This window comes from Belonocnema kinseyi, chromosome 9 (genome assembly GCF_010883055.1).
Source record: "Belonocnema kinseyi isolate 2016_QV_RU_SX_M_011 chromosome 9, B_treatae_v1, whole genome shotgun sequence".
In the NCBI taxonomy this organism is placed as follows: domain Eukaryota; kingdom Metazoa; phylum Arthropoda; class Insecta; order Hymenoptera; family Cynipidae; genus Belonocnema; species Belonocnema kinseyi.
In genome coordinates this window covers 116,862,304-116,887,098 of record NC_046665.1, presented here as the reverse complement: position 1 = coordinate 116,887,098, position 24,795 = coordinate 116,862,304, and the positions used below count along the sequence as shown (strand labels likewise).

Genomic DNA, 24,795 nt, shown 5'->3' with positions numbered 1-24,795 from the left:
AAAAAAAAATGGTTGAAAAATACATTTCTTCAACTGTAACATTAATTTTTTCATTTTTGATAAAAATTGATGTTTTTTAAAATGAAATTTCATGAATTTCACTGAACATTTTTTTTTTCCTCTTAAAAATGATGTCTTTTCGGTTGAAAATTTAATTATTTTGGTAAAAAATGGTTTAAAAATTAATTTTTTCAACTGTAACATTAATTATTTCATTTTTGTTCGAAAATTGATGTTTTTAAACTGAAAATTCTTCTTTTTCATAGAAATTATGTTCTTTCGGTTGAAAATTTAATTATTTTGGTAAAAAAATAGTTAAAAATTAATCTTTTTTCAACTTTACATTAATTTGTTCATTTTTGGTCGAAATTTAATGTTTTTTAAACTGAAAATTCATGAATTTTACTGAAAATTCTTTTTTTATTCTTAAAAATTATGTCTTTTCGGTTGAAAATTTAATTATTTTGCTAAAAGAGTGGTTGAAAAATACATTTCTTCAACTGTAACTTTAATTTGTTCATTTTTAGTCAAAAATTGATGTTTTTTAAACTGACAATTCATGAATTTCACTGACAATTGATTTTTTTCATAGGAATTATGTCTTTTTGGTTAAAAATTTAATTATTTTGGTAAAAAAAATGGTTGAAAATTAATTTTTTCAACTTTAACATTAATTATTTCATTTTTGGTCGAAAATTAATGTTTTTTAAACGAAAAAATTTTTTTTTTCGTAGAAATTATGTCTTCGGTTTAAAATTTAATTATTTTGGTAAAAAAATGGTTGAAAATTAATCTTTTTTAAACTTTAACATTAATTATTTCGTTTTTGGTCGAAAATTGATTTTTTTTTTATAGGAATTATGTCTTTTTGGTTGAAAGTTGAATTATTTTAATAAATGAAATGGCTGAAAATTAATTTTTCTACTCTAAAATTAATTTTTTTTATTTATGGTCGAAAACTCATGTTTTTTAAACTAAAAATTCTTTTTTTTTCGTAGAAATTATGTCTTCGGTTAAAAATTTAATTATTTTGGTAAAAAAATGATTGAAAATTAATTTTTTCAACTTTAACATTAATTATTTTACTTTTTGTCGAAACCTCATGTTTTTTAAACTAAAAATTCATGAATTTCACTAAAAATTCTTTTTTTTCATAGAAATTATGTCTTTTCGGTTGGAAGTTTAATTATTTTGTTAAAAAAATTTTCGAAAATTAATCTTTTTTAAACTGTAACATTAATTATTTCATTTTTGGTCGAAAATTGATGTTTTAAAAACTGTAAATTCATGAATTTCACTAAAAATTCTTTTTTTTCATAGAAATGATGTATTTTCGATTGAAAATTTAATTATTTTGGTAAAAAAATGATTGAAAAAAACATTTCTTCAACTGTAACATTAATTTTTTCACTTTTGGTCAAAAATTGGTGTTTTTAAAACTGAAAATTCATGAATTTCACTGAAAATTGATTTTTTTTTCATAGGAATTATGTCTTTTTGATTGAAAATTTAATTATTTTAGTAAAAAAATGGTTGAAAAATACATTTCTTCAACTGTAACATTAATTTTTTTCATTTTTGGTCAAAAACTCATGTTTTTTAAACAAAAAATTCATGAATTTCACTAAAAATTCTTTTTTTTTCATAGAAATTATGTCTTCTCGGTTGGAAATTTAATTATTTTGGTAAAAAAAATGGTTGAAAATTAATCTTTTTTAAACTGTAACATTAATTATTTCGTTTTTGGTCGAAAATTGATTTTTTTAATAGGAATTATGTCTTTTTGGTTGAAAATTTAATTATTTTGGTAAAAAAATGTTTGAAAATTAATCTTTTTTAAACTATAACATTAATTATTTCGTTTTTGGTCGAAAATTGATTTTATTAATACGAATTATGTCTCTTTGGTTGAAAATTTAATTATTTTAATAAATGAAATGACTGAAAATTAATTTTTCTACTCTAAAATTAATTTTTTTATTTTTGGTCGAAAATTCATGTTTTGTAAAATAAAAATTCATGAATCTCACTAAATATTCTTTATTTTTTAAATTATGTCTTGTCGGTTGAAAATTTAATTATTTTGGTAAAAAAAAATGGTTGAAAAATAAATTTCTTCAGCTGTAACATTAATTATTTCATTTTTGTTCGAAAACTGATGTTTTTGAACGGAACCTTCTTTTTTTTCGTAGAAATTATGTCTTCGGTTAAAAATTTAATTATTTTGGTAAAAAAATGATTGAAAAATAAATTTCTTCAACTGTAACATTAATTTTTTCATTTTTGGTCGGTTAAAAAATACATTTATGCAACTGTAACATTAGTTTTTTCATTTTTTATCAAAAACTCATGCTTTTTAAACTAAAAATTCATGAATTTCACTAAAAATTCTTTTTTTTTTCATAGAAATTATGTCTTCTCGGTTGGAAATTTAATTATTTTGGTAAAAAAAAATGGTTGAAAATTAATCTTTTTTAAACTGTAACATTAATTATTTAGTTTTTGGTCGAAAATTGATTTTTTTAATAGGAATTATGTCTTTTTGGTTGAAAATTTAATTATTTTGGTAAAAAAATGTTTGGTTAAAAAATTAATTTCTTAAAATGAAAATTTAACTATGTTTTTGAAAAAAAAACGTAATTAAAAGTTGTACCACTTTTGTTAGAAAATAATTCTTTGGGCTGAAGATTCATCTCTTTCGAGCAAAATTTAACCATTTTGTTGATATAATTCGTTTTTTTTTAGTGATATTATTGTTCTCTGGAATTAAATTTTAAATTTACATTATCTAAGAAAAAATATGCATATAAGAAATGATTCAATGATAATTGGCAACAAAAAGCGCAATAAACCTTATCAATAAAAGTTCAGCAACTCCTTATCTTTAATACCTCTATTTTAAACACCCGTTATATTCCGAAACTGGTGATTTCCTTTCAATTGATATTTTCGGAGCACCCGCTGAATATCGAAAACAGTCGAAAGTCGATTCTCGACTAATGTCAAGCACGTCTTTGTTTCTCCGTCGCAATAAAATTTCCCCTTCACCTATTGCACCTTCGAACCCAAATTTTTTTCACAGAATGTCCAAAAATTTGAATTTTCCATCACAATTCGACAATTTGTAGCCAATTCTCAAATTTTCGATTTTGAAAATCCTCGTTTTCGTATTTTGAATTGAAGATTGACGTCATGCGCGCTCACAACCGCCGTGAAGGTATCGTCGAGACTTTTCTCGAAAGTTCCGGAAGCAACTAGAACCCGCACTTTGTATATATGGTGCGCGCAGCCTACGCGACCTTTTAGTACGAGAGAAGACGTGAGATGTGGAATATTGTTTCTTTATCTGCGTTAGTAGACCATTAAAAGTGTTTAATTTCTGTGGAATTTTGAGTTGTTAGGAGAGATTCAATTGTGATTGTGAAGAAAGGTACGTGAGTGCATTATTCCTAACCTCTCTCTCCCTCCAACCATTCAGTGAAGATACAAGATTTTGCTCTCGTGATTTTTGAAACCTAAAAAGTTTGACTACATGATGAGTGCAAAGGATCGAGATCGTCGTGCTCCGTATGTCGTCACGTCATAAGCGAAAACGCCAAGCGAATTCTCGAGCCTTCTATTATCTTCGGGCGGATTTATTTTTGAATTTTCAAAATCTGTCTTCGTTCTACTCAATCGATGTTCTTTCCTGTGTATCATCATTGCTCGAAATAGCGGAGAAACTTACGTGGGTGTCTTGGGGATCATATGAGATGAGAATTGAGAATATTCCCGAGATAATATCGTCAAATGTCGTCCGTGAAGGAGGAATTTTCGTGGAATGTTCTTTAAAAATCAGCTTCGCACTTTTTTTTTTTTCATTATATCAATTAGGTCACTTTGACGTATCGGAATTAACGGGTTAAAGGGGTGTGGGGTGGGGGTTATTTATGGGGAAAGGGAAAAATAATTGGGTTGCTGTTTTATATTTTCTATTATATACTTTTGCAAATCTCTGTTTGAAATTTGTGTGTTCAATCTCTGGAGCATTCTAGATCATGAGAGAAGGATCTAGTACATTTGTCACGCGGAGATTGATTATTTTTGTAAGTGTCACAATTATCTGGATTATTAATTCCTTTAATATCGCTTTGGTAATCGTTATATTACTTTATCAAATTCATACAATATTTCGACAGAGAATTTTTAATTCGAAATGACTTTTCTAATCATTATTATAATTATTATATTATAATAAGTGGTTCTGAGATATTAACATATTCTAAAATAATATTAGGAATGTTTAAGAGATAAAAATAGGCTCAGAATTTAATAATCTTTCAAATGGTTTATAAAATTTACAAAAATAACCGATTCTTTGCCTTTTTCCTCCTTTTCTCTTTAAATATTTGAATTTTACTGAAAATTCTATGAAATTAAAAAAAAAAGGGGGAACTATAAGAACCACCATTCGTTCCGGATCTACAAAATTATTATGATTAAAATCAAAATAGGCTTGTAGTAAAAGTTTAATTTTTTTTCAACTTAAATAATTATTTATAAAAATTGTTATTTTCCTTCTTAAATTTTGGCTTTAAAACCGAAATTTAACCACTTAAAAAACATTGTTTAACGTGAAAAGAAAGTTTTATTATCAAATTATAAATGTTATACAAAATGAAAAATTAATTTTTTAACAAAGCTGTAGAATATTTCACAAAAAACTGAATTCTCAGTGAACATAATAAATATTAAATGAAATAAACAGTTTGCAATACAAATTTTGTTTAAAAAAATAAATTACCACTAAAATAAAGCATCAATCAAGAAAATGAATTTTTAACAAATTTCTTAAACTTTAACTAAGTGTTTGAATTTTTCGCGACAAAATAAAAAAGATAAAATGGATATTGCATTTTCAATAAAATGACGAATTTTCAACAGAATAGTTGAGTTTTCAATTAAAACAATAAATTTCAACAAAACAGGTCAAATTAAAAAAATCAGGAAAATGAATTTTTACCAAGTCAACTAAGCAATTAAATTTTCCACACAAAAAATAATTATTGCATTTTTAACGAAATAGATTAATATTTAACTAAACTGTTAAATCTTCGACAAGAAAAATAATAATTTGAACAAAATTTTCTATCTTTGAACTAATTAATTTAATTTTCCAACAACATATATTGCATAAAATAAATATTGCATTTTCAATAAATTAAACGAATTTTCAACCGAATAGTTGAATTTTCAATTTAATAAAAAGGAAATTTCAACCAAATTGGTCAATTTTTATCCAGAATTTTCAACACAAATAAATCTTAAATATAAATGTGCATTTTCCAGAAAACACATACATTTTTGCAAATTACTTACACTTTCAAGCAAAAAAAAAGCCTAATTTTATCCAGAGATAAATTAAAAAAAAAAAGATCAATTTTCAATAAAGTGGTCGAATTTTTCACAACAAAAAAATATATTGAATAAAATAAACAATTTGCAGTTAAAGTTTCCATTAAAGAAATTTATTTTGAAGAAACAAAATTAACTTTCAGCAATAAGTTTTCAGACAAGAGATGAATTTTCAACTAAAATAATAAATCTTCAATCAAGACAATGATTTTTTAATAACATTTTTTTACAAAATTGATTAATTTTCAACCGGGTAGTTGAATTTTTCACTAAGAAATAATGTAATAATTGCATTTTTAACAAAATAGTTCAATTAAAAAAAATGACTTTTGAACTGAAATTATGATTTTTTTTACTAAAAACATAAGAAATAAATAAAAGAAACCTCGTTTTCAATCAATTGCGCGAGTTTTCAACCGAATATTTGATTTTTCATTATAAAAAAAGAAACGAAATTTTAACAAAATAGGTAAAATTTTACGAAAAGAGTCGGATTTTTACAAAATTGATTAATTTTAAACCAAGTTATTAAATTTTGCACAGAAAAATTAAATATTGAATAAAATAAATTTTGCTTTTTCAATAAAATAGACAAATTTTTTCAAAAAATAGTTGAATATACAAAAGAAATAAAATAAGTTTCAATTAAGTAGGTCAATTTGTATCCAAAGACAATTTGTATACAAAGTTGATGAAGTTTCCACAAATTAGTTGAATTTTCCACCAAAAAATTAAATAATAAATAAAATAAATATTGCATTTTCAACTAAATAGTTCAATTTTTATCCAAAGATATGAATTTTGAACTAAAATTATGTAAAAGTTTAATTTTTTTAATCTTACAGAATTACCTATTATAAATTATGAATATTAATCAAAACAAAAAATGTAAAACTAAATAAAATAAACATTCGCAATTTCAAGAAAATAGATGAATTTTCAACAAAAAGATTGAATAGTTAAAGTTGAAATTTTCAACCAAAAATGGAATAGTTGTTTTCATTAAAAAAATTAATTTTCAAGAAAAAAAAACGAACTTTTAACAAATTAGTTAACTTTTTAACCAAAAAGATCAATTTTCAACCAAATAGTTTCATATTTTAGCTAAAAATTATAAATATTCAACAAAATCTGGAATAGTTAAAATTCGGATAAAAAATATATTAATTTTTACACAAAAAAAACGAAAATAATTTTCAACAAAATATGTAGTTCAATTTTTGACCGGAGATGAATTTGCAACTAAAATTATTAATTTTAACAAAAAAAGTTATATTTTTATCTAAAGAGGTCCATTTTCAACTAAATTATTATTCTTCGAGCAAACAAAATTAATTTTTAAAAAGAAGAAAAAAACAGTAGAATTTTTAACAAAAAATGAAATTCTTGCCAAAAATTTGAATTCGAAAAAAGTGGTTTTCCTATGATTGTAACAATAAAAATAATATCTAATGTCATTTCGAATAAAAGAAAAACTTTTTTTATGAAAAAAAGATAAAACTCGATAAAGTTTAACAATGTTTTTTGCAATTTAATTTTTCTTGCTGTCGCTTACCAATTTTTGAAGAAGAAACTCATGTTGAAAATACCTCTTTTTTTAGTTAAATTAAAATGTTTTTGATTTAAAATTAAAATATTTTGTTATTGAAATATCATCTACTGCATTTTTTCAAAATCCTTTTTTTAATAAACATTTAATTGATAGGTTAAATGTTAAACTTTTGTAATAAAAATTATTTTTATTTAAAGTTCATTATGTAACATGAAAATTTATCTCTTTGATTGAAAACTGAGATATTTGGTTGAAAATTAGTTTTTTCCTTAGCTGAAAACTAATTTTTTTACTTGAACTATTTTCTTGACTACTATTCTGGAACTATTCCAGTTTAAGATTTAACATTTCATTTGAAAATAAATCTTTTTTAGCTCAAACTCTATCTATTCGGTTGAAAATTTGCCCTGTTTAGTTAGAATTTGGTTTTTTTTTTAATTTAAAAATTCAACTCATGTTTGAAATTCATGTATTTTATTGATAAATCGGTCTTTTTTAAGCAAAAATTAATTTTCTGATTTGAAAATGTCTCTTTTGTTTTAAATTCAAGTATTCTAGTTGAAGATCGAAAATTTATCACTGATTAAACATTGAACTATATCGTTGAAAAATGGTTTTTGTTTTGTTAAAATTAAATTTTGTTATTGAAAATTGTATTATTTTTATTGCAAAATTCAACTATTTCGTTAAAAATGCATGTATTTTGGTGAAAAATCGTATTTTTCGTAGAAAATTTATCTTCTGGTTTGAAAATTTATATTATTGATTTAAAATTTAAAAATTGTAACTGAGAATTTAACTATTTCATTTTAGTTTGAAAACTTATATTTTTTTGGTTAAAAATTCAACTATTTATTTGAAAATTGATCTTTTATAGTCCAAATTTAACTATTTTTTTTATAATTCATCTTTTCGATTAAAAATTAAAGTATCTGGCAGAAAGTTGAAAACCTGGTTGAAGTTGAATTACTTTGTTAAAAATTCCTTTTTTTTTATTTTAAGATTTATTTCTTTCGGGGGAAATTTATCTACTATTTTGTTTAAAATTCAACTGTTTTGTAGAAAATTCGTCCTTTTTAGCTTGAATATTTCATAATTAGGATAATTTCTTTGTTCGTCCTTAACTGAACAATTTTTTTCTTGCTTGCAAATTTTTCTTGTTTTGAAAATTCACTTCTTTAGGTTAAAAATACAACTTTTTGTTAGAAAATTCATCTGTTTTGTTTAAGGATTTAACTATTTTGTTGAAAATTAGATTTTTTTTGTTTAAAATTAATATCTTGCGATGGAAATTAATCTTTTTGTGTTAATAATGCAACTTATTTTTTTCATTTCTGGTCGGAAAAATCTTCGTGGATGGAACTTTCAACTCTTTCGTTAAAAATTAATTTTTGTTGTGTGTAGAAATTGCATATTTTTTGGTTAAAAATAGAACTATTTTGCTGAAAATTATATACATATTTATTATTAATATTCTTAAAAAGAATTTATTCCTCAGAAGTCAATGCGTACTTTTTTTTAGAGAAATTATAGTTGTGAGAATAATTGTAAATTATCAACAATAAGTGTGTATTTTACTTTGAAATTGTGTTGAATAATTATTAAAATTAAAAGTAAACATGATTTTGCACTCAAAAGGAACGAAATATGTTAATTATTAAAGATTATTAAAGATCCTTTAATTTTTAATGTAAAATTAAAAGGAATGAATGAACTAAATAGTTTTTAGTACAATTCAATAACAAATTATAATATTAAATAATTATTAATTTAATACTACAATTTTGAAGATTTACAACTTAAAATTATTCAATTTCAAAGATGTATACATCATAGTTCTTAAATTTTGCTCAATTTTGAAGATGAAAAATCAAATGTTTAACCCTGAATTTTTCAACATTAAGAAAATTTCTGATGTAAGTTATCAAAATTACAGAATTGTTAATGGTACAATTGAAAATTTTTGAATTTCGAAAATACATAATTTGCAAAGTAACTCAATTTTCAAGATTTATATATTAAAGATATGTAATTTAAAATTTTTTTCGAAATAATTCAATTTTGAAAATTAACAATAAAAACTTCATTTTTAACGATTGGCAATGGAAAATTTTTTAGTTTTTGAGTTTTACAATTTAAAACTACAATATCAGAAATTTATAAATAAAATTTCAATTATTTTAAATGATTTTGATGTTTAAAAATGAAATTTTCAATTCTGATTCTTCCAAATTGAAGAAAATTTGAATGTGAATCGTCACAGTAAGACCATGTTTAATTAAAAAACTTGAAACTTGTACAATTTTTAATTGCAAATTTTCAAAATTTAAAACTTCGATTTTAAACATTTACAATTCAAAATACTACAATTTTGAGGCTTTTAAACTTTTTTTTTTCAATTTTAATGATTTGCAATTTCCAATTGTTCAATTTTAAATCTTAAAAATCGCAGAAATTTCGAATGTAAATAATCAAAGCTACAATTTATAATTTTATATTTTAGCGGGATATAATTTGGAACGTTTTTTTTATTAATAGTTTACATTTGTAGATTTACAAAGGAAAATTTTTTTGTTTTCAGATTTGCAAAGTAAAATTTGATTGTTGTTTTCGTTGTACTTTGTTAAATATTAAAATTTTTATTTATTATTGTATATTTTCAAATAATTTATATTTTGAACTGTTTTTTCTTTCATTTTAGATAACAATGGTAATTTTGATTTAATTTTTATAATTAAGGGCTTATTTTATAACAAAAGAAAATTCCCTAAAATTCTATTTGTTAAAATTTGTTTGAAGTAAAATTTATACGAAACAAATGGTTAATAAACCTTTATATAATAACCAGATGGCTTATTTTTAATAAAACTTTCATAAATAGAATTTTAGGGAATTTTTTTTTTTTTTAATAAAATAAGCCGTCATTGATAAAAATTGAATCAAAGTTAAGTTTATCGAAAGTAAAAATAAAACACAAAAGTTCAAAATAGCTCGTTTTATTGGATACGTTTTGCAATTAAAATGTTTCGTTCAGAATCACGAAGAGAAATCTGCATGTTGGCTCTTTATGAGTAACATCCTATTTTTTGACACCCACTGAAATCGATGCTTATTCACAGGTGATACAACTGTTGAGTAGAACACGAAAATATAGAAAATGTTATTCATAGAGTCGTGGAGTTCGGATACATACCGTTGCACCAAATTTATTGATTTTTTCGAGACTTTTTAACTGAGCTTTATAGGCAGTTTTCCCCCATAATTAAAAAATTAAGATACTTTTAGAATCCAAAAAATTAAATTCAAAATAATTCAAATTTTTAATTCTTCTTTAACATCCAAAATTAGAATTTAATTACGAAATTCTTCGAAATAAAAAAATCCAATGGTTAAATTTGGAAAACACACTCCCAAGTTGATCAATTCGAATTAAAAAAAAAAAAAAAATAGGATAGAAAAAGGGCAACCTCGAATCCTCTTCATTTTTATTTTGTTTGTCGAAATTTTTTTCCGCGCGGAAATAATAAATAATTTTAAGAATTCAGTCGTTTAAAAATAAAAATGAATCCATAAGTTGGTTTTTTTTTATATTGTCATTATAAATACATTAATGTATCGATATTTTTGGCATATTAATAATATTTTAAACGGTTTTATCGAATGGAATTTCCAATAGCTTGATGTGCTTCGAAAATAGAATTTGAAGCTCGCCAGCGAATCATTGGTCGCCTTTTCTTTTTTTAATCACTTTTTCCAAGTTTATTTACTTTCGCATTATTGTTTCTTTATTTTCTCCCACTCGCTTTTATATATTTATTAAAAATATTTTTTATTTTGAAATTAAATCCTTTTTCAACTAAATACTTAAATTTTCAAGAAAAAAGATTAATTTTGAACATAAATTATTAATTTTATACCAAAAGTAGATCAAACTAAACAAAATGCATATATTTTTAATTAATTAGTTAAATATTCAGACAAGAACAATTTTCTACTGGAGAAGACGAATTTGCAACAAGGTCCATAACTTTTTTAACCGAATAGTTGAATTTTCAACCGAAAAGATTAATTTTTTTACCAGAAAAGACGAATTTTTTAACAAAGTACATAATTTTGAACCAAATAATGGAACTTCCTACAAAAAAACGAATTTTTAACGAATTTCGTAATTTTTTAAATAAATAATTTGAATAATGGATGTGATTGCCCAAATTTTATTTTTATTTAGTTTTTGATTTATTAGAAATCGAACTCGCGAGCGATTTTTTATGTCATTTTTTAAATAAAAATATAAAATTAATATTAGCATAAAACTTTGGTAATTCATAATATCTATTATCTAAAATAACAGAAATATATAGACATTTTGTATAAAACAATACCATTGTCCGACAAAAAATATTGACAAAACATATTGTTAAATAATTGTAAACATTTTTTTTAAATTAATCGAATTTTTATTAAAAATATAAAATGTGGAAACACTAATCTAACATAATGATAAAATAATTGAAAATCTTTTTTTAAATATACTTTTTTTATAAAAATTATTAATTATGATTTTTGTTCTAAATAAATGATATTCGGTGAAAAACGTGAATATAAACTGAAACTGTTAAAAATTGCAATTCCTGTTCAAGTTTGAATGATTTGTATTTAAAAATAAAAAAATTTTGCTTCAATCGCTAACATAACCTAAAATTGTTAAAAGTTTTTTATCGTCTTTAAAATCGGTTGTTTTTGAAAGAGTAAAAATAAAAATTTCCGAAGAAAAACCCGAAAATAATTGAGAAATGTTAGAAAGTTACAAATATTGATGAAATTATCCGGACTTTATTTTCAAATAACAATTTTTTGTGCCAAACGCTAACATAACCTGAAATTGTTACAAAATGTGAATCTCTTTTAAAATCTGCACTTTTGCAATTTTTGACTGAATTAATTTTCATTAAAATTTAACTGCAATTAAAATTTTCGACCTAAATGTTGAATTTTGAACAAAAAATGTAATAATTGTTGTTTCAACCAAAAATAGTTATTATTTATTATTATTATAGTTAAATACTTAAAATAGTTATTAATAACAAAAAGTTGTTTTTTTAAAACCAAAAACAAGGTTAAATTTCTACCCAATAATTTTATAGTAAAAAAAAAAAAAGAAAGCAATTGCAATCAATGCATTTCCATGCCAAAAAGATAAATTTTCAACAAAACATTTGAAATTTTAACACAAAAATTGCTTTTTAACCAAAAAAGAGTGAAATTTCTACCTAAAGGGACGAATTTGTAACCAGAAAAATTTTGTTAGTCAAAAATTAATAAAATAGCTATCAAATTATTGAATTTCTAAGACAAAAAGACGAGTTTTCAAAAAAACAGGTTCAACCCAGAAGAAAGACTGATAAAATTGTTGAATTTTCCACAAATGAATTTAATTTTGAACAAAATTAAATGGTTCGTGTTTCAACAAAAAATATTTTTATTTTAAATAAAAAAAAAACAGATTTAACCAGAAATAGCGATTTTTAACCAAAAAGTTTCCCTTTAACAAAAAAAAAGTTTAAATTTCTACCGAGAGAAAATTTCCAACCCCAAACATTTCTAGAAGAAAAATAAAAAAAATTGCAATAAAATTGTAGAATTTCCAAGCTAAAAAGATGAATTTTCTACGAAACAGTTGAATGTTCAACCGAGAAGAATTACTTTTTGACAAAATTGTTGAATTTTCCACAAATTAATTTAATTTTGAACCAAATTAAATTAACTGGAAAGACGAGAAATTTAGTTTTGGTGTTTAAATAAAAAATATTTTAATTTTAAATAAAAACTGTTGGATTTAACGAAAAAAAAAACAAAACATTTTTCAACAAAAAATTTCCGTTTTAACCAAAAAAAGGTTAAATTTCTACCGAAAGGGATGCATTTTCAACGAAAAAAATTTGTTAGCCAAAAAAGCAGAAAACAGCAATCAAATTGCTGAATTTCCAAGCCAAAAAGACAGAATTTAAAAAAAAGCAGTGGAATGTTCAACCCCGAAAAATGACTTTTTGACAAAAAATTTTAATTTTTCACAAATTAATTTAATTTGGAACAAAATTAAATTAAAAGTTGGTGTTTCACGAAAAATGTTTTTATTTTAAATAAAAAACAGTCGGATTTGACCAGAAATAACGAAGTTTTAACCAAAAAGTTGCAAAAAGTTTAACGAAAAAAAAGTTTAAATTTTTACCGAGAGGGATGAATTTTGAACAAAAATTTGTAGTCGAAAAATAAAAAAAAATGCAATTAAATTTGAGAATTTCCAAGCCAAAAAGATGAATTTTCAACAAAACTGTTGAATTTTCAACCCAGAAGAATGATTTTTTTTTTGACAAAATTGTTGATTTTCCACAAATTAATTTAATTTTGAACTAAATTAGTTGAAAGAGGGGAATAGGGAGAGAGGACTTAAATCTGTGATAAATAATTATTTATTTTGATTATTTATAGAATAAAGAATAATAAATACACTTTTAAAATTCGGTTGCAAATTTTTATGACACTATTTTTTTAAGTTTGTGACACTACTTACCCTATTTTTGATCTCTGAAGTGATTCCGAAGCTTGACTATAAAATTAGAATTTCATATAATTCTAAATTAATCTGTCAAATTTGATTTCATTGGCTGGGAGAATTTAGAAAGGTTTATTTTTGGAACCCATTGTGGCGGGAAAATCTATTTCCTCCTTGATCGTAAGCATTTCTTATTCAGATTATTGCAAGAAATATTGACTATTCTGAATTATTTCTTTGGCCAGTAATGGTACATTTTCTGAAATTAATTATAATCATTATTAAAAAAAACTTTATTTTGTTGACTTTTATTTTATATTTTGTCTACTTTTGTTCTAGTTTCTTTTGATTTAAAGTAGGGAAATGTTCTGAAATTGTGGATGGTTTTACGTCATTAATTAAGAATTACTGAATTTTTTAAAGCGGAAGTGGTAAATTGGATAAAAAAAATGTTTGAGGCAAGGATCCTTCTTTGATTGTCCTTCCCTTCAGATTGAAATTAAATGGTCTTTGAAGGAGGCAGGAAGCGATCGTGTTCAAGCCTTTGGCTTTGTCCAAAAATGGTTGAAAAGTATCAGGCCTTGAAAATGTCGCGAGATCTTCGAACCGAGGCCGCCTCGCGAAATTATAGCGCGTACTCAGTTGCGTAGGACTTCATTTAATACCTTTGCAAATTGTAGAAGAATAAATGGAGTATTGATCTTTTTTTTTCTTTATATTTTTGTCGGCTCGAGAATCGTTTATCTCTTTTGATAATCTGATTTTATCGTACTTCAGGAAAGAAAATTAATTATAGGTTGATTTTTTTTATCAGTTTCTATATGGTTTGATCAGGGTTTACAACTTTTATAATTTTGAACTATATACATTTTTTATTTCAAGCGAAAAAAATGAATTTTCAAACAAAATTCATTTTCTAGAAAAATAATTGATTTTTTAATAAAATATGTGAATTTTCATTTAGAAAAAATGACTTCAATAAAAATATAAATTTTTAAACAAGAATAGAATAGTTAAAAAATTCATTCTAAACAGAATAGTTTAATTTTTTTAACCCGTAATATGAATTTTTAACAATAAATTAATTTGCAACAAAAAATGTGCATATACAACAAAACGCATGAATTGCCAATCAAATAATTTAGGTTTTAATACAAAAAAAATAATAATTTTCTAGAAAATAGTTGAATTGAAAAATTTTGATTTTTTTTAACAAATAGTGGAATTTTCCATCAAATTGTTGAAATTTCAAGTGGAACAAAAAAAAATTTTTTACAAAAAAAGTAATTTTCAACCCGAAAATAGGAATCTTTAGAAAAAAATTAATTATCTGCTACAAAAGACGAATTTTCACATGCATTAATTTTATAGGGAAAAAAATAATTTTGAATAAAATATGTGAATTTTCATTTAGAAAAAATGACTTCAATAAAAATATTAATTTTTGAACAAGAATAGAATAATGAAAAAATTCATTCTAAACATAATAGTTTAATTTTTAACCCGCAATATGAATTTTTAACAATAAATTAATTTGCAACAAAAAATGTGAATTTACAACCAAACGCATGAATTACCAACCAAATAATTTATGTCTTAAGCCAAAAAAAAAAATTTCTAGAAAACAGTTGAATTGAAAAATATGATTTTTTTAACAAATAGTGGAATATCCCATCAAATTGTTGAAATTTTAAGTGAAACAAAAACAAATTTTCTACAAAAAAAGTAATTTTCAACCCGAAAATAGGAATCTTTAGAAAAAAATTAATTTTCCGCTGCAAAAGACGAATTTTCACATGCATTAATTTTATAGGAAAAAAATTAATTTTTAATAAAATATGTGAATTTTCATTTAGAAAAAATGACTTCAATAAAAATATTAATTTTTAAACAAAAATAGAATAGTTAAAAAATTCATTATCAAGCAAAAAATAAAAGGAATTTTCAACCCGAAAATATAAATCTTTCGAAATAAATTAATTGTCAATCACAACAGACGAGTTTTCAACTCTAAAATATAAATTTAAAAAAATGTAAATTGAATTTTAAGGATAAAAAGATTGCAAATCTACAAAACGGTTGAATTTTCTATCCGAAAATATAAAAAAGATAAATTTTCTAATATTCGATCAAAATACGAATTATTACAAAAATAGATGAATTTTCAACTAAAAAAGATCAATGTCTAATAAAAAGTATTAATTTTCGACTAAAGGTGGAATAGCTCCATTTTTATTCAAGAAAATTAATTTTGAACTAAATAGTGGAATTTTCAACTCTAAAATATAAATAAAAAAAAGTTAATTTTCAACAAAATAATTAAATTTTAAAGCAAAAAAAAAAAAATTATTAACAAAATGCATGAATTTTAAACAAGAAAATAACAGCTTCCAATAAGGAATATAATTTTTAAACCAAAAATTGAATAGATATCTACATTATTAAAAAAAAATTAGAAAAAAAAAACGAACTGTCAATAAAAATCCTTAAATTTTCAACCAAACAGATGAATTCTGTATAAATAAAAAATATTAAACGAAATATTGAATTGTCTACAAAACTAATGTAAAACATTTAAATTGATCATTTTTCTTTTAATTTTCTTCATTAGAATGTAATCAACATTTCAACCCTGAATTGTTTTTTCTTTTGAAAAAGTCGATTTTTTCGAAAACTGATTATTTATCTCGTTAACAAAAAACTCCTAACTTAAATTTTGTAATGACAGAAGTCATAGAAAAATCATTAATTTTAATTAATTTTTTTGCATTCTAAAAAAAAGGTTTTTATTCAAAACAATTTTAATTTAACCAAAAAATACGAATTTTGAAATAAAATTTTTAATCTTAAACTCAAAAGGAATTAATTGTTAAAAAAATTAAAGTTTTAACCAAGTAGAGAAATTTTTAACCAAAAGTGATTAAGTTTCTACGAAGAGTATAATAGTTGTTTTTTAAATAAAAAACTAGGAATGTCTAACAAAATAATTTAATCAAAGAAAACAGATTATTAATTTAAAACCAAAAATTGCGTTTTTCATAATGAAAAAAAAGAGTAAATTTCTACCATAAAGACTAGTTTTCTAGATTTTTTAATCAAAAATGAATAAGGTTTTTAGATTAAACCGTTAAATTTTAATGCAGAGACACGATTTTTCACAAAACAATTGAATTTTCAATAAAAAGGTTAATATTCAACTAAATCGTTGAAGATTTTACCGAATTAGTTAAATTTAATTTTGAAGCAAAAAGAGAAATTTTCATCTAAAAACGAGTTTTAAACCATGAATGAAAATTTATTAAAAAATAAAAAGTTTTATTTTCGTCTGAAAAAGATGATTTCCGATAAATGTGTTGAATTTTTAAACAAAAAAATAACTGTCAACAAAATGGTTAAATTTTCAACCAAACAGATAAAATCTAAAAGAATAAATATATATAGAAAAATAAATGAAATAAATATTGCATTTTTCAACAGAACTAATATAAGATATTAAAATTTTTCAATTTTCTTTTAATTTTTGTCATGAGCGTTTATTAAATAAACATTCAACCCTATTTTTTTTCAACTCCCAATTTCCAAGTCTTCCGAATTTTAAATTCTGTAATGGCATAAAACAGAAAAATCACCAAATTTTTTATTAAATTCTTGTAGTCAAAAAAATTATCTTTAAATCAAGAACATATAAATTTAATTAAAACGACGAACTTTAAGTTAAAGTGATTAATTTTCAACCAAAAAAAAATAATTTTTGACAAAATAGGTTGATTTTTCAACCAAAAAATTCATAATTTGAAAAAAATTAAATTAAACTAAAAAAGTTAACAAAATAGATAAATTCCAAAAAAAGCAGATTATTAGTCTGCAAACAGTTACTTTTTGAATAAAAAATATTAATTTTCTGCCAAAAAGACGAATTTTCAAACAAGAAAGATTTTTTATGTCAAGAATGAAAAAATTGTTTAAAATAACTGTATAATTTTTTATCCAAAAAGACGAATTTTTCACAATGGAATTATATTCCGAACAAGAAAGTTAATTTTCAAACAAATATTTAAACATTGTACCGACTAAGTTAAATTTGTAATCCGAAAAGACCAATTCTCAACAAAACATTTGAATTTTCAAACAAAAAGGATCAATTTTGAACCAAATAGTTAAAATTTTGAACCGAAAAGATTAATTTTCTACAAAAAAAAAAAGGCACATAGAATTTACATTAAATAAAATTTATTAAAAAAAGGTTGAATGCACAACGAAAATATGAAATGCAGTAAAATGAATATTACTTTTTTCAACAAAATAGATTATGTTTTAACCAAATAGTTCAATTTTCAAACCAAAAACATTAATTTTCTACAAAAAATAAATAAATTTTTTAGAAGAAAATAGAAGTTTAGTTTTCAGTTATAAAATTAATTTTTAGAAAACACGATATTTCAACAAAATAATTCAGTTTTTAACCAAAGAGATAAGTTTTAAACTAAAGCGATGAATCTTTTACAAAAAAATAAAATTAAGAAAATAAAACAATTAGTTTAAAAAAGATAAATTTTCAACTCAACATGGAATAGTTAAGTGTTCGGTAGAAAAATTAATTATCGACAAAAAAAATTCAATAAAATAGTCCAAAATTTTCATTCAAAGAGATAAATTTTTGACAAAGTAGTGCAACTTTCAACAATTGGTTTTCAACAATACAGTTGAGTTTTAAACTAAAAAATAGTTCAATTTTTTAGTTGTAAGATTTATTTTTCAATTAAAAAAGCATTATCAACCGGATTTTGCGTTTGTTAAAACATTCCTTTAAAGAAAGATATGCATCATAATAAAACTTGCGAGTGTATATTACGAAAAGATCAATGATTTTCTTTATTCGTCTTAATTACTTCGTTTATACCTTTTAATCGATGACTTATATGGCAGATGGCATTGACATTTCTCCTCGAATATATTTAAGTCGAGAAGTTATTCACTTAATTCCATCTCCTGTATTGAAACTTCACTTTTCAAGCTTTTTAGGACTCTAAAATTTCCAGAAATACAATATTCTTTGTGCTTGTATTTTATTAACCTGGAAATGATCGGGAATTAAATTTAAAAATCTGGAATTTATTTCTGATCGTAGAAAAATTAAACTTTTCATTATTTTAATCATTTTGGTCAATTTAGAAAAGTGATTTCTATGAAACGGGAATTTTTTTTAAGAATTAAGACTGGAATTTAGAAGAAGTTTTAGAAAAAGAAAGTTCTTTAATTCGTTTTTAGAGTAGAAGTAGTATTTTGAAAAGAAATTATTTCGGAATTATAATATAATTGGTTTATTTTTTACATTTTTTGTTGGGAATTTACCTTTTTTTGGGGGGAAATTTTACTACTGGCGATTGAAGGCTAAACTCTTTGGTTAAAAATCAATTTTTTTGTTCAAAAATTCAGCATTCCAATTGAAAATTTAACTCTTCTTTAAAAATGTGACTAATTCTTTGTTGAAAATCAAATTTTCAACTAAAGATTTAACTATTCCAGTAGAAAATTTAACTATTTTTCTAAAATTTTGATTTTTTTTTTTGTTACGAATATAAATAAGAAGAAGAATAAGAATATTTTAGAATAATTCAATTAATTTTAGAAAAATGGTCTAATCAGTTTTGATGATAAGTTGCAATTTTATTATGTAATGACAATTTAAAATTCTAAAATTTCAGAAGCTATGCCTTGATAGATTCAATTTAATTTTTAATGTCAAATTTTCCAATTTTAATTGAAATGATTCAAAGCTAATAGTTTTCAATATTTAATTATTTAATTTTGAACGCTTTTAATTATAACGAAAACAATTTTAATTACTCTGAATTTTAAATGATCTCATTTAAAAAATTTGAATATTAAATTTTTAACGTTTTGACATTGTCATATTTTTGAAATTTTATTTTAAACTCATGCTGGTTTAGTGATTTTCCAAATCAAATTAAAATTATTCAATTTTTAGCGCTTCGAATTAGAAATTATAAAATTGAACTCCTTTTGATAAATAAATTTACCCAAATTATTCGTTTTTTTTTTAAATTTCAGACGCGTGCAATTCAAATTCAGTTTCAAATTTAAAATGATTTTAAATAATTTAAACAAAGTTTCTACGTGTATCGACAAAATCCGGCTTATTCGTAACAAAATTTCGGTGCAAATAGCCCACGGCCTAATTTAAAAGAAAATATAGATTTTGGCATATTTGGAACAAAAAAATTACAAAATTATGAAAAATGAATTTGGAAGATTTTAAAGAATTTTTTATTCAATTTGGCAGAATTTCAACAACAACAAAATTGAGGAAAAATTGGAAAAATTTTAAAGCATGTTTAGAAGTTCTGAAAAAATTTCAAAAATAATTAAAAATTTGAAGAAAAAAAAGTATTTCAAGATTTTTAAATAAAAGTTGAGAGCATTTTAGGAACTTTTAGTCTATGTAAAAGAAAAATAATTTAAATTTTAATTAAAGAAGTGTTTAGTTCATAAAGAAAAATTTTTTAGTAGAAATTAATCTTCTTAATTGAAAATTTATATTTATTTTGTTGAAAATTCATCACTTTGTTCAAAAATGTAACTATGTTAAAAATTCGCCTTTTTTGCTAGAACTCAATCTTCACGTTAGAAAATCTATATTTTTGGTTGAATATTCAACTATATTAGTTCAAGATTTTTAATTTTAGTTGAAAATTCATAACTTCGATTGAAAATTAAACTATTTTGTTAAAAATGCGTAGTTTTTTATGTTAAAAATTAATTTTTTCTCATCTGAAAATTTAATTATTTCATTTTTGATCGAAAATTGATGTTTTAGTTCAAAATTCATCATTTTGAGGGAAAATTCAACTAGGTTAGTTAAAAATTTTTTTTTTATTGAAAATTAATTTTTTCTCACCTGAAAATTTAACTATTCCATTGTTGATCGAAAATTTAGTTTTTAGTTGAAAATTCATCGTTTTGATGGAAAATTAAATTATTTTGTTAAAAATTTGTTTTTTGTTGTTGAAAATTAATTTTTTCTAATCTGAAAATTTAATTATTCCATTTTGAATCGAAAATTGATGCTTTAGTTCAAAATTCATCATTTTGATATAAAATCCAATTATATTAGTTAAAATTCTTTTTTTTTTTGTTGTTGACAATTCATATTTTTTAATCTAAAAATGTTACTGTTCCATTTTTGATTGAAAATTGATGTTTTAGTTGAAAATTCAACTATTTATTCAAAATTTGATTTTTTCGTTCAAAATTAATCAGTTTGATTGAAAGTTAAACTATTTTGTTAAAAATGCCTTTTTTTTTGGTTGAAAATTAATTTTTTCTTCGCTAAAAATGTTAGTATTCCATTTTAGATAGAAAATTGATGTTTTAGTTCAACATTCATCACTTTGTTTAAAAAATGAAACTATTATTAGTTAAAGGTTTACAAGTTTAGTTGAAAATTCACATTTTGATTGAAAATTAAACTAGTTTGTTAAAAATTTCGTACTTTGTTGTTAAAAATTAATTTTTTCTTATCTGAAAATTTAACTATTCCATTTTTAATCGAAAATTGATTTTTTAGTTCCAAATTCATCATTTTAATGGGAAATTCAACTATGTGAGTTACAATTTTTTTCTTTTTTTGTTGAAAATTAATTTTTTCTTATCTAAATTTTACTGTTCCATTTTTGATCGAAAATTGATGCTTTCGTTCCAAATACATCACTTTGATTAAAAAGTAAACTATATTAAAGGTTTTTAATTTTAGTTGAAAATTTATAATTTTGATTAAAAGTTAAACTATTTTGTTAAAAATTATTATTTTTTTATTCGAAAATTAATTTGTTCTTATCCGAAAATGTAACCATTCCATTTTTAATCGAAAAATTGATGTTTTAGTTCAAAATTCATCATTTTAATTGAAGATTCAACTATATTAGTTAAAAATTCCCTTTTTTTTGTTGTTGAAAATTAATGTTTTCTCATTTAAAAATTTTATTATTCCATGTTTGATTGAAAATTGATGTTTTAGTTCAAAAATCATCACTTCGATTGAAAATTCAACTCTATTAGTTGAAGATTTCTAATTTTAGTTGACAATTCATAATTTTGATTAAAAATTAAACTTATTTGTTAAAAGTTTTTTTTTTTTGCTTGTTTGAAAATTACTTTTTTCTGCTCTGAAAATTTTACTATTCCATTATTGATCGAAAATTGATCTTTTGGTTCAAAATTCAACGATTGTTTCTCATTTTTTTTTAAAGTTCATCACTGATTGAATATTGAGATATTTTGTTGAAAAAATAGTTAATTTTTCAACAAATTATCAAAACAAAAAAAAAAATTGAAATAAAATTTTGTTATTGAAAATTTTATTATTTTGGTGCAAAATTCAACTATTTCGCTAAAAATGCATGTATTTGGTTGAAAAATTGTATTTTTAGTAGAAAATTTATCTTCTGGATTAGAAATTTATCTGTTTGATTTAAAATTTAACTATTGTAACTGAAAATGTATCTATTTCATTTTAGTTTGAAGAGTGATCTTTTTTAAGATAAAAATTCATCTATTTAGGGGAAAATTGATATTTTTTTTAGTCAAAATTTAACTATTGAGTACAGGAATGATTTTTGATCTAAATACGCCACTGAATTTTGAGTATAAGATATTTTTGTTAATTTTTGTTAATTCATCTTTTTTCGTATGATCTTGTAGAGGTTTCAAAAAGAAATGATTTCTTCTCTTGACTTTTTTCATATCATGCGTTTTTTGGCTTAAAATTTTGATTTTCGGTTGATTTAAAAATTTTTGAAAACGCTATATCTGAGAATTTTCATTTTATCGAAAAAAAAGTCATAAAGATAAATTGTTTGTTCTTTTTAATATTATAAATATCCGTACATAGAATTTTCTAATTCAGAATAAAGTGGTCTCAAAAATGTTCAAAATGCGCTCACTTTTTGAATTTTTATCAAAAATGGCTGGTTAACGAACTCGTCCTTTCTTTTAGGACCTTAAAAAAGTGTGCCAAAGATTAATTTGATCCGTTCATTTTTTCGAGAGTTATCGTGTTTACAGACGGCCGGACAGACATCGTAAAAACCTTAAATTCGGATTCAGGTGGTCTCGAAACGTGGAGATCCGTTGAAAAACTGTGATGTTAAATTTCCGACAATTCTAATACTTTCTCAATTATAAATGATGAGAATGTGCAAATTGTCGAATGAAAAAAAAAAAATACTTTAATTTTAAAAGTTTAATTTTCAAGCTTGTGTCACTTTGTGTTTTTGCATTTTGCAGCTGTGTTCGATTTTTAAAATCTCACTTGACCCGGGTTTTAACCTTACATGTGGATCCCGAAATTTGATTAGAATTCTGGTTTCCTTTATGTTTCAGAATCCTAGAAAATGGGAAAAGACTACTACAAAATCCTCGGAATCAATAAAGGTGCGAGTGACGATGAAATAAAAAAGGCCTATCGAAAGCTGGCCTTGAGGTATCATCCGGACAAAAATCGAACAGCTGGTGCCGAGGAGAAGTTTAAGGAGATTGCCGAGGCGTATGAGGTGCTCTCGGACACGAAAAAGCGCGAGGTTTACGACAAATTTGGGGAGGAGGGCCTGAAGGGTGGTGCGCCCTCTGGCGGCGGTGGCGGTGTCGGCGGTGGTGGCGCCACCTACACCTTCCACGGTGATCCACGCGCAACATTTGCTCAATTTTTTGGCTCGGCCACCCCATTCCAGACGTTCTTTGAGTTTGGCGGTAGTGGCGGTGGAAATCGGGTCTTCTCCAACTTCCACGACGACGACATGGACATGGACGATCCGTTTGGCCTGGGTTTGGGACAACCGCGACAGGGCGGCGGTCAGGGTGGCGCATTTCGCTCGCACTCGTTCAATTTTGCCGGGCCGAATCAGGGCCGGGGCGGGGCCGGGGGCAAGGATCGCGCCCAAGATCCGGCAATCGAGCACGATTTGTATGTCAGTCTCGACGACATTTTGCGCGGTTGCACGAAAAAGATGAAAATCTCGCGGCGCGTCATCCAGGCGGACGGGACGACGAAAAAGGAGGACAAAGTGTTGACAATCAATGTCAAGCCGGGCTGGAAAGCCGGGACGAAGATCACATTTCAGAAGGAGGGCGATCAGGGTCGCGGAAAAGTGCCCGCCGACATTGTCTTTATCATTCGGGACAAGCCGCATCCGCTCTTTAGGCGCGAGGGCAGCGACATACGCTATACCCAAAAATTGACGCTTAAGCAGGCGTTGTGTGGCTCGGTGGTTGAGGTGCCAACACTCACGGGCGAGAAAATCACGCTCAATCTGACCCGGGAAATTGTCAAGCCGAATATGGTGAAGAGGATCCAGGGACATGGTCTGCCCTTCCCGAAGGAGCCGTCGCGGAAGGGCGATCTCCTTGTCTCGTTTGACATCAAATTCCCGGACTCGTTGACGCAAAGTGCCAAGGATATATTGTACGACACTTTACCAAATTGAAAGAGAGAGAGAGAGCGAAAAAATACAAGAAAAATTAGAAGAAGAGGATGATTTATGGGGAGAAAGGACTGGGTACGACAATGAATGAACGATAGTTTTTTCGAACTTTTGTTTCGCGCTCAAACGAGACTGAAGACTCCCTCGTGTACATTCTAGTACATTAATAGAGAAGCCGAAAGGAACTGTTATTTTACGGCTTTTTACTTGCGGTGGACAAGAATTAATATAAGGAGAATTTATTCGATGGTTTACTTGTTTTTTTAAGTAATTTTTTTTATTATTAAGGGATCAGAAATTTAAAAGAAAAAAAGTGAATGGAAAATAGGTTGATAATAAATATTATCAAATTTATATTAAAAAAAAAGGTAATTTATACTTTTTAATTTTGAATAATCAATTTAGTGTGAAGAATTCCTGAAAGTAAAACTAAAAATGTAACTGACAAATGTTCTGATTGCAATTTGGAAAAAATTTTTTCCCCTAAAATGCAAAGAAAAAAATCGTTTTTCATGAGGACAATAATAAAAAAGAGGAAACCAAAGTTCCCTTCCTTCTCTTTTTTTATTTCCTTTGTCCAAGTGGAAAACGAATTTTTTCTTCTTTTAGGGTAAAAAAGAAACTATTCATTTGATTTTTAATTAAATTACATTTTTGAAAATTTGAGAAATATGAATTTTCAATTGATGAAAATAAAAGAAAATTGATATATGATAAGGTTAAGAATTAAAAATAAAATTGTGAAATTTTCAGAAAAATATCTTCCAAATGGCGGAGTAGCTCAGGCGGTAGCATGT

General features: G+C 24.1%; 1 protein-coding gene across 1 annotated transcript; it reads left to right on the top strand.

The window, feature by feature from the left end:
• Positions 1-3,279: 3,279 nt before the first annotated feature.
• On the top strand, positions 3,280-24,296 carry LOC117180087 (dnaJ protein homolog 1-like). The gene is made up of 2 exons (XM_033372401.1): positions 3,280-3,430; positions 22,902-24,296. The coding sequence occupies exon 2, from the start codon at positions 22,913-22,915 to the stop codon at positions 23,999-24,001; it is 1,089 nt and encodes a 362-aa protein (XP_033228292.1). The 5' UTR covers positions 3,280-3,430; positions 22,902-22,912; the 3' UTR covers positions 24,002-24,296.
• Positions 24,297-24,795: the final 499 nt, after the last annotated feature.

What these genes read in the sequence shown, in the direction of transcription:
- LOC117180087 (XM_033372401.1), top strand. Translation starts at nt 22,913, where the DNA reads ATGGGAAAAGACTACTACAAAATCCTCGGAATCAATAAAGGTGCGAGT.